We start from the raw sequence: 9,790 nt of genomic DNA, 5'->3' as shown, positions 1-9,790 counted from the left end.
CTACTTTTACCTTCAACTTATACAATATTTAGAAGTTGACGTCTATTTTTTTTTTTTTTTTCAGTCAGCATATAATGAATCCAGTGAATTATCTATTTTAATCAAATCATCGCCACAAGCAAGGTATTGGTATTTTGAAAAAGGAATTTTTGCTAATGTCAATTGCATGTTAGCAATTCAAACTGTTAATTCAACCAAGTCTCATGTGAGACTAAGAAAGTTTTGAATTATCTTCGCAGGATTTTACTAATTTAAATGTTATAATATGAATGAATGAACTACACACTCAATGTTTCATGAGGCTTATTATATAGATTTAATTAATAAATGTAAGTATTACAGCATTAATAACTTAAAAATATCACGTGACAGTAAATCAAAATTTTCTACCGCAATAAGCTTACCACGTTGTGAATGCAAACGTTGAAAAAAACTGGAATTTGATCCGCTCCAGACCTTAGTGTCTGCAATCTAAGGATTAATACATTTGGGCCACTGATTGGTGTGTAAAAGAAATCATAGTTGTTGATTTGTGTGTGGTGGGCCAACAAAATGAGTTAATAGAGACCGTCAAATTCAAATTTTGCAGCCCATATGTGTTGATCCTTAGGCTCCGGACATTAAGATCCAGAGCGGATCCAATTCCTACCGTTGTCACTGTTGAAAAGAAATGCCGTTTGACTCATGTCGTTTCGTACAACGTCCAAATGCTACCGTTGGAGACGATTTTGCTGCGGTGGCTCCCAAATAATTCGTCCGGCGTCGTTTTATGCCTCACCGGCTGGAGCGGGAAGTTTTTTAAGGTTTTTTCACTTCAAATACAAAAATTCAGTAACTGAAATTTAAAGTCGGAGCCGACGACGCCTCTCTGGATCTGCAACAGTTAGAAACAATCAGCGAGACGACGTCGCTTCTTACACCAGCAAAGAAGCTCCTTCCTCCTCCTTCTCACCAAAACTTCAATGGCGAGAGTCAAACACACCGCCGGAAGAAAAGGCAAGAAAGCTACTCGCGCACAAACTGCTCTCTCTCTCTCCAATGTATGGATGTATGTGTATTTTGTTGACGATTGTGGTTTTTGAAACTAATTTTCTCTGCCTTCAGCTGCAGGCCGAAGCTCGGTGGCCTCACCTGCTCAACCGGTACTCTTTCTCTCTCTCTCCCTCTCTATCTTTCTCACTCTTCAATTTCTCGTTAGTTTCGGATTTTTCTTGTCCTAGGTTTGGTTACTGAGAAAATGTGGGAATGAGAATTGGGAGGAGGGGAATTGGGAGAAATTTGATTTGGAAAATTAAAAAATTATTAATTTTTTTTGCCTAAATTTCTTATTAGCCAAACGGTGCTTGACCCCTATCGTTATTTTCTCTGTTGTTTAATTTCTTGAAAATAGTAGGAAACTATTAAACTTGTCACTCATCTGTAATCTGGTGAAGACAATTCATATCTTTAAATCTGGCATTCCTGATGCGTTTTATTTTAACCCTTTTTGTTTCAATAAACTGAAGGAATCTTCTAGAAGCACGAGGAGGCCCGAGGCAAATCCGACAAGTATATATGTTTTCTTCATTGGTGCTGGTGGTGATGATGCTACAGTGGAAGTAAGTTGTTTCTGAATGATTATTGTTGTTATGTCTATAGGTCCAGGAACGCAGCAGAAGAAGCGGCGTTACAGGCCAGGAACAGTGGCTCTTCGGGAAATTCGTCACCTTCAGAAGACAGTTGAGATGATTATCCCAGCTGCTCCATTCATCAGAACTGTGAGTTCTTATCTCCCTGTTTGTTATACATACAGAATTGCACCCACACATGCATGTGCGCATAGATATACATGAGGGCGTGCACCGAAGGATAACCTGAAAAGAAATGTTGGGTAGTGTTATTGCTAGTTCTGGCAATTTTCTCTTCACACAATCAAGAGAATGTATTTTTTTTGTTGGCATGGAAACCCAGAATCACAGATCCAATTTATTGATGTCGATTTGATTAGCTCATTTCGTATTGTATAAACAAGTTGACCTTGACATCTTTGCAATCTCAGAGTTAAGCTTTTTTTAGTGAGACTAGAATTGGATTGTGAAATGGAATGTGCTTCGTTTTTGTGTGGTTCACGTCTGGTGATATTATCTATTAGATTTTAAGCACTAGTTATGCGCAAGGTTTGATCACACAAGGTTGACAATCTTTTATTTCCTTGTAGGTAAGAGAAATCACCAACTTTGTGTCTAGAGAGCCTAAGCGTTGGACGCCTGATGCTTTACTAGCAATTCAAGAGGTGAATATATGTTGTTATTTATTTTATGGCAAGTGAATTTAGTTGTATGTAAGAGATTAACCTTGCAAATGCTACTTTTCTTACCCCCACCTCCTCCTTTTCTGTCTGTTTGATAAACTGGTACGTTTCTGCATTGTAATTTCAGCGAGTTGTAGCATAATCTTTGTTTATCCATCCGTTAAAATATGCTGGCTGGATGAGTGATGATAATGCCATAAGTATCATTAACATCTATGGAAGTGCATTGGATACTTCCTCAGCTGCCCATCTGCTTCTTGCCATGCTTTGATCACACAATGCCATTGCTGTGCCAACCCATGATCTTTGAGGACTTACTCGTTCTATTGCAATAAAAACTGTTCCTGATAACAATCAGCAGTTTCTCGTTACCACCATTATTGTTCTACTTCGTCAAATCAACTCAACAAATGAAGCCTATAGAACGAATTGCTTGGACTTGGTTGCAGGAATTTTGTCTCGTTATCCCAATCCAAGCATACCATCTAACCATAACCCTCTAAATTGCAGTCCATCGGAGGAGTTACTATGAGTTATTTGAGACAAATCAGTCATGCCTATTGGAATTTTGTTCTTTTGCAGGCAGCAGAGGATTATGTCATTCAGTTGTTTGAAGATTCCAACCTCTGTGCAATTCATGCAAAGCGGGTCACTCTTAGTAAGCAAACTTGAGATCTATATCTACCTAAACAATGAAAAAAATTGCACTCTTTTGGGTAGTGGATTTTGACAAAACTCAATGGGGCTGTCCTCAGATGCACTATTACTTATTGTATGTCTTGGATTAACCGTCTGTTCACTGTTTCATCTTCCACTTCAAGTTTCAGTTAGTCTTTGACAGTTTTTACCGTTATTGTACAATATAATTGTTAACAAACCTGTTTCTTTTACTTTCGTATCCTCAGTGAAGAAGGATTTTGAGTTGGCTCGTCGGATTGGAGGGAAGGGGAGGATCTGGTGAGAGCATGACAACAGTAACTGACTCCATAATCACTGATCGTAACAATTTTAGAAACAGTCAGCATTTGCTCTCTCACAGTAGCTGTAATTTGTTTTTCTCGTTGTAGTTAGAAATTCTCAGAACTAGGAAGTAGGCAGATTTCATTCGCAGTAGTTCGAATCATCTGTATACCAACTGCCTGTGATTCTGGATTTCCATGTCAGATTTCAATGATAGGATGGTTATTGCAATTGGTGGACCGATCATTCATCGTTTTGGGATTAAAGTGTTATTCGAGTTGCGAATACATTATCAAGTATTATTTAATTCGACATATATGGTAATTTTTGAAAGGATATTGTAACTTGGGTGCAAAGGTAACTTCTGTATAAACATATTTGCTGTATAAATGTAATTAAGCATACAAACGTGTTTAGAATATTTGGCAGAAAGTCCTGAGTTCCCCGCCAGCGCTATCCAACTCAAACCCTAATTAGCTGTACCAAACCTCTACGCCTCTACCCCCAATATTCTTCAAAACCTCACAACCGCAAGCGAGAAACAAACTCTTCTACAGATGCAAGCATTCGGGTTAACGCTTACAGGATAGAGCATTCCTCCCGGAGTTGAGAGGCACCATACCATAGCCAATGTCAAAGCCCAGATTAAGGATAAGGAGGGATACCGTAAGACCAGTAGTGTTATTTTGTTGGGAAGAAACTCGAAGATGGTAGACGCTGGCAGATTATGACGTCCAGAAAGAGTCCATTCTGCATTTGATTCTGCCCTTCAGGGGCGGCATGCAGATATTTGTGAAGAGCCGTACTGGCAAGACCATCACCCTTGAGGTTTGGAGGGAGCTCAGATACTATCGATAATGCATGACTAAGATACATGACAAGGAAGAGAGTCAGCCTGACCAACAAAGGCTCATATTCGTTTGAAAACAGCTGGAGGACGGAAGGACCTTGGCCGATTATAACATCCAGAAGGAGTCGACTTTGCATGTAGTTCTACGTCTGCTTGGGGGAATGCAGATTTTTGTTAAAACACTGAAAGGAATGACTATTACTCTCGAAGTGCAGAGCTCTATTGCTCTAATACCATAGACAATGTTAACACAAAGATCCAAGACAAAAAGGGGATTCCACCGGACCAGCAGAGGCTCATATTTGCTGGAGAACAGTTGGAAGATGGTAGGACACCGATTATAACATCCAGAAAGAGTCTACTTTGCATCTTGTACTACGCCTATGTGGTGGAATGCAGATCTTTGTTAAAACGATGACAGAAAAGACAATCACTCTTGAAGTGGAGATCTCTGATACTATAGACAATGTTAAGGCAAAGATCCAAGACAAAGATGGGACTCCGCCAGACCAGCATAGGCTTATATTTTCCGGAAATCAGTTGGAAGATGGTAGGACATTTGCAGACTACAATATCCAGAAGGAATCCACCTTGCATCTTGTTGTCGATTGCGGGGTGGGATGCAAATCTTTTGTGAAGACATCGACTGGAAAGACTGTCACTCTTGAGGTGGACAGCTCTGATACTATAGACAATGTTAAGGCGAAGATCCAAGACAAGGAAGGAATCCCTCCTGATCAGTAGAGGTAATTTTTGCTGGAAAGCAGTTGGAAGATGGTAGGACTTTGGCTTTGCATCTTGTTCTTCAATTGTGGGGTGGGATGCAAATCTCTGTCAAGACTTTGACTGGAAAGACTATCATTCTTGAGGCTCTTATACTATAGACAATGTCAAGGCGAAGATTCAAGATAAAGAAGGAATCCCACCGACAAAGGCTAATTTTTGCTGGAAGCAGTTGGAGGACGGAAAGACTTTGGCAGATTGTAACATCCAGAAGGAATCCACCTTGCATTTGGTTCTTCGTCTGCGAGGTGGTATGCAGATCTTTGTTAAACTCTGACTGGGAAGGCAATCATTCTTGAGGTCAATGGACAATGTGAAAACTAAAATCCAAGATAAAGAGGGTACCCCGCCCGATCAGCAGAGACTCATTTTTGCTGGGAAGCAATTTGAGGATGGGCATACGCTGGGTGATTATAACATCCACAAAGTGTCTACCCTGCATCTCGTGCTTCGTCTTCGTGGAGGCAGTGTTTAAATTGGATGATGTCTTATTGGAAGTAGGGTTCAATGTTGGAAGAATAATGCAAGTAGGGTTCGTAGGGTTCAATGTTGGAAGAATAATGCAACCCTTTGTTTAAGTTTTTTGATGGATAACAGCTAGTGTTAGCTGGTTGTTATTCCTCCAGCTTTGTAAAGCTAATTAATAGTTTAAGTTAGAGAGAGTGGGAGGACATAATGATGCTTGCTTAGCTGCCAGGAGGTTCCCACAATGATGCTGCCATTATCACAATGATGCTGCCAGAAGGCTCCTCTCCTTCCCGCAATGATGCTGCCAGAAGGCTCCTCTCCTTCCCGTTTTCTTATATATGTTGGACCTTGTAGCTGATTATTTTCCATGAAATATACATTAAAATTCAATATGGTATCAGAGCAGGAAAAATAAACTGCTGCTGCATTCCTACCATCTCCGATATGGCAGAAGAAAATTCTTCTTCGTTTGAAGCTGAAAATTCCCAGATATTTTCCTCCTCAACCTTGTCTGAGGTGGATGTCAACCCAAATCAAAGATTAAGCTCGGTCTTGTTAAATGAGTTTAATTACTTGCCTTGGTCGAGAGCAGTGAGTCTTGCCCTAGGTGGAAGATCCAAGCTAGGGTTCATAAATGGAAGCATCGAAGCTCCTGTTGCGTCCTCACCAACATACGAATCCTGGCTTTGCAAAGATCAGCTAGTTATGTCATGGCTCCTAAATTCCATGGAACGTAAAATAGCTGAAATATTCAGTTCTTCTGAATCATCATTCAAGCTATGGGAAACAGTCAAGGAAATGTATGGCAGTCAGAATAATGATGCACGTGTGTTTCAATTGAAGAAGGACATTTTCAACCTACAACAAGAAGGAAAGCCATTTGTTCAACTTCTAGGCAGCATGAAGAGCATGTGGAATGAGTTGGAAATGTATCGGCCTCATACAACTGAAGCGTCCGTACTTCTGAAAAGGGCAGAAGAAGACAAGATATTCCAACTCTTGTCAAGCCTCGATTCTGGATACGAAGACCTGCGAAGCCACATACTCATGAACCCCGAACTACCTTCCTTCACCAGTGTATGTGCAACTATCCAACGTGAAGAAGTAAGAAGGAAAGTCATGAACATTGGCACAAAGACCAGTGTAACTGAAGCAAGGGCTTACCTAACCAACGAAAGAAAATACAAAGTGAAGAATCCACACTTGAAGTGCCAACACTGCAACTATACTGGTCACGTTAAGGAGACATGCTGGATCTTACATCCAGAATTAAAGCCGGAGTTCATGAAGGATAACAAGGGCTCACAAAGACAAAATCGTGCACCACACAAAGCCTACAAAGCATATGCATCAACCTCACATGGGTCTGATACACTCAAGAGCTTCACAGCAAATCCGGCTGCACTCATAAATGATTTTGCAGCATATCTTCAAAGCAAAAAAGAAGGGATTAAGAGTGATCACACGATTGGTTTTGAAGATGGAAACTCAACAGCTTTGCTAGGCAAGTTCAATGGTTTCTTAACAGACACACAACACATGCCCCGAGATGACATGCTAGGTATCATGACTGCTTTCAAAACTGCTCTTAATATAAATATGATGCATGATTTTTGGATTGTTGATTCGGGTGCCACAGATCATATAACCAATCATGTTTCCAAGTTTCACAAGTTTGAAAAATTTTCACAACCTTCTCAAGTCTCAACTGCAAATGGTGAGAGTTTTAAGGTTTTAGGCAAGGGAAATATCAACTTAATGTCGGACACAATTGAGTCAGTAGCCTTATATGTTCCTTCTTTTCCATTTCAACTTCTATCTGTGGGAAAAATCACCAACACCTTAAATTGTTTAGCCATCTTCTCTTCTCACAATGTCATTTTTCAGGATTGTCTCACCAAGAGGACGATTGGTGAAGGGTTTTACCTAGATGGTCTCTATTACATATCAAAGAGCAGTCACAGAGGATTTCAAACCAAGTCCAATCCATCCCAGGATAGTCAATTGTGGCATCAACGTTTAGCTCATCCTTCCCAACCTGTTTTGTCATCTTTGTTTCCAAACTTAGGAAATGATTTAATTCAGTGTGAAACATGTCATCTGTCTAAGGCCACTAGATTGCCTTTTCACTCATCCTCATCTAGGACTAGTAAAGTTTTCGAACTAGTTCACTCAGATGTATGGGGACCAACGTTTGAATCTTTTGATGGTTATAAGTATTATGTAATCTTTGTTGATGATTTCTCTAGAGCCACATGGTTGTACCTTTTAAAGTCTAAGAGTGAAGTGATAGAAGTTTTTAAAGATTTTCACAACCTTGTTAAGAACCATTTTTCCTCTAAAATTCAAACCTTAAGATCTGACAATGGCACCGAATATATGTCCCATATCATGTCACAATATTTGAGCAAGCATGGTATCATGCATCAAACAAGTTGTGTTGGCACACCTCAACAAAATGGTGTAGCCGAAAGGAAAAATCGTGACATACTGGAAAAAACGAGAGCATTAATGTTACAAATGAATGTACCAAAGAGATTTTGGTCCCAATAAGTCATGGCGGCTGTGTACATCATCAATAGACTTCCTAGCCGAGTCTTGGAGTTTAAATCTCCCCTTGAAGTTATGAAAGGAAGAAAAATCGACTTTTCACATCTTAGAGTCTTTGGTTGTGTCTGTTTTGTTCATGTTCAGTCACACCATCGAGCATCTAAGTTGGATCCTAGAGCTCTCAAATGTGTTTTTCTTGGTTATTCATCAACTCAAAAAGGATATAAGTGCTATGATCCTCAACTGAGAAAAATAATTGTATCCAAAGATGTTCGATTCCATGAAGCTAACCATTTTTTCAGCAAATCACATGAAGCCACAAGTCAGGGGGAGTGTATCTTAGACCTGCTTCCTCTACCAAGAATCAGCATTCCAGATGTTTTAAACAACAGAGTGTATAACCATGACAACACCGATGCATCTCCTACACCTCTCACTGAAGTCAACAATGAAGGCACTCATCCTGATGGTTCTGTGCATAATGATGACAACGGCAATCAAGGAAATCTTCAAAGTGTGGCTGATAACTTGAATGAGGATGAGACAACTCCCCCAGTACCTCGACGCAATCCTCGGCGTGATAGACAACCTCCCACAAGGTTTCAAGATTTTGTCACATATAAACCGAGGCATCCAATCTCCAATTGCGTGTCGTATCAAAAGGTAACTCCATCTCATGCTGCCTTTCTTAACACCATTTCAAGTCACAGTGAGCCTCAAACTTTCATGAGGCTAATAACCAAGCTGTGTGGAAAGAAGCAATGCGAGATGAACTCAAAGCACTAGACCAACACAAAACCTGGAGCATCATCAAACTTCCAAAAGGAAAAAGGGCAGTGGGCTGCAAATGGATCTATAAGATCAAGTTTAATTCTGATGGTTCAATTGAGAGGCATAAAGCCAGGCTGGTGGCTCGAGGATTCACTCAAACATTTGAGGTGGATTACAAAGAAACATTTGCTCCTGTTGCAAAAATGAACTCAGTTAGGGTTCTATTGTCTGTTGCTGTCAATAAGGGTTGGTCCATGTACCAAATGGACGTAAAGAACGCCTTTCTACATGGTGATCTTGAAGAAGAGGTCTATATGAGATTGCCACCAGGACACCCTCAAAGCCAGGAACATGATTTGGTGTGTAAATTGCATAAGTCGATTTATGGATTGAAGCAATCGCCTCGTGCTTGGTATGCAAAACTAAGTTCCGTTCTTCATAGTGTTGGTTTCAAAAGGAGTAATGCAGATTCATCATTATTTGTTCGCACGGGAGCTGTGAGCAAATTAGTTGTGTTGATATACGTGGATGACTTAATAATCACAGGTGATAATGATGCAGAAATCTCCACACTCAAACAATCACTTCAACAAAGATTTGCAGTTAAAGATCTCGGGGTGTTGAAGTATTTTCTTGGAATCGAAATGGCATCTTCACACAAGGGACTATTTCTTAATCAACGGAAATACGTCATGGATCTACTCAAGGAAGCTAATATGAGTGAGGCTAAGCCTGCACTTACCCCTCTCGATAGCAAGCTCAAACTTGACTTGGGAGGCACGCCACTCTCGGATATCAGCTTCTATCAGAGGCTTGTCGGCAAGCTGATCTACCTAACAATCACCAGACCTGACATCTCATATTCAGTAAGTATCGCCAGTCAGTTCATGCACTCCCCCACCATCGAGCATCTAAACCTTGTAAAAAGGATCTTACGTTACTTAAAAGGGTCCGTTGGTCGTGGCATCCTCATGGCAAAGAATGACAACACTCAAATAATGGGGTACTGCGATGCAAATTGGGCAGGAAACGCCATCGATTGCAAGTCCACCACTGGTTACTGTACCTTTGTTGGTGGAAATTTGATCACGTGGAAGAGCAAAAAACAAACTGTCATC

General features: G+C 40.4%; 1 protein-coding gene and 1 pseudogene across 2 annotated transcripts; both read left to right on the top strand.

Moving 5' to 3' along the window:
- The first annotated feature begins 622 nt into the window (after positions 1 to 622).
- Positions 623 to 3,481, top strand: LOC103439340 (histone H3-like centromeric protein CENH3). Of its 2 annotated transcripts, none has more exons than XM_008377891.4 (7): positions 623 to 996; positions 1,105 to 1,142; positions 1,506 to 1,548; positions 1,639 to 1,757; positions 2,198 to 2,272; positions 2,873 to 2,948; positions 3,196 to 3,481. In XM_008377891.4, exons 1-7 carry the CDS (start codon positions 963 to 965, stop codon positions 3,249 to 3,251), a joined length of 441 nt encoding a protein of 146 aa, XP_008376113.1. In that variant the 5' UTR covers positions 623 to 962; the 3' UTR covers positions 3,252 to 3,481. The 2 variants fall into 2 exon arrangements, with proteins under 2 accessions (XP_008376113.1, XP_008376114.1); XM_008377892.4 differs by having other exon boundaries at positions 695 to 996; positions 1,111 to 1,142.
- A 679-nt stretch (positions 3,482 to 4,160) lies between these two features.
- On the top strand, positions 4,161 to 5,474 carry LOC103439338 (polyubiquitin 4-like; annotated as a pseudogene).
- The last annotated feature ends 4,316 nt before the right edge of the window (positions 5,475 to 9,790 follow it).

Source organism: Malus domestica, chromosome 07 (assembly GCF_042453785.1).
Source record: "Malus domestica chromosome 07, GDT2T_hap1".
Lineage (NCBI taxonomy): Eukaryota > Viridiplantae > Streptophyta > Magnoliopsida > Rosales > Rosaceae > Malus > Malus domestica.
The sequence above is the reverse complement of the archived record's forward strand: the minus strand, read 5'-3'. Positions and strand labels throughout refer to the sequence as shown.

What these genes read in the sequence shown, in the direction of transcription:
- LOC103439340 (XM_008377891.4), top strand. Translation starts at nt 963, where the DNA reads ATGGCGAGAGTCAAACACACCGCCGGAAGAAAAG. An exon ending in ACACACCGCCGGAAGAAAAG is followed by an intron (nt 997 to 1,104) that starts GCAAGAAAGCTA and finishes CTCTGCCTTCAG; the next exon opens with CTGCAGGCCGAAGCTCGGTG. An exon ending in CTGCTCCATTCATCAGAACT is followed by an intron (nt 1,758 to 2,197) that starts GTGAGTTCTTAT and finishes ATTTCCTTGTAG; the next exon opens with GTAAGAGAAATCACCAACTT.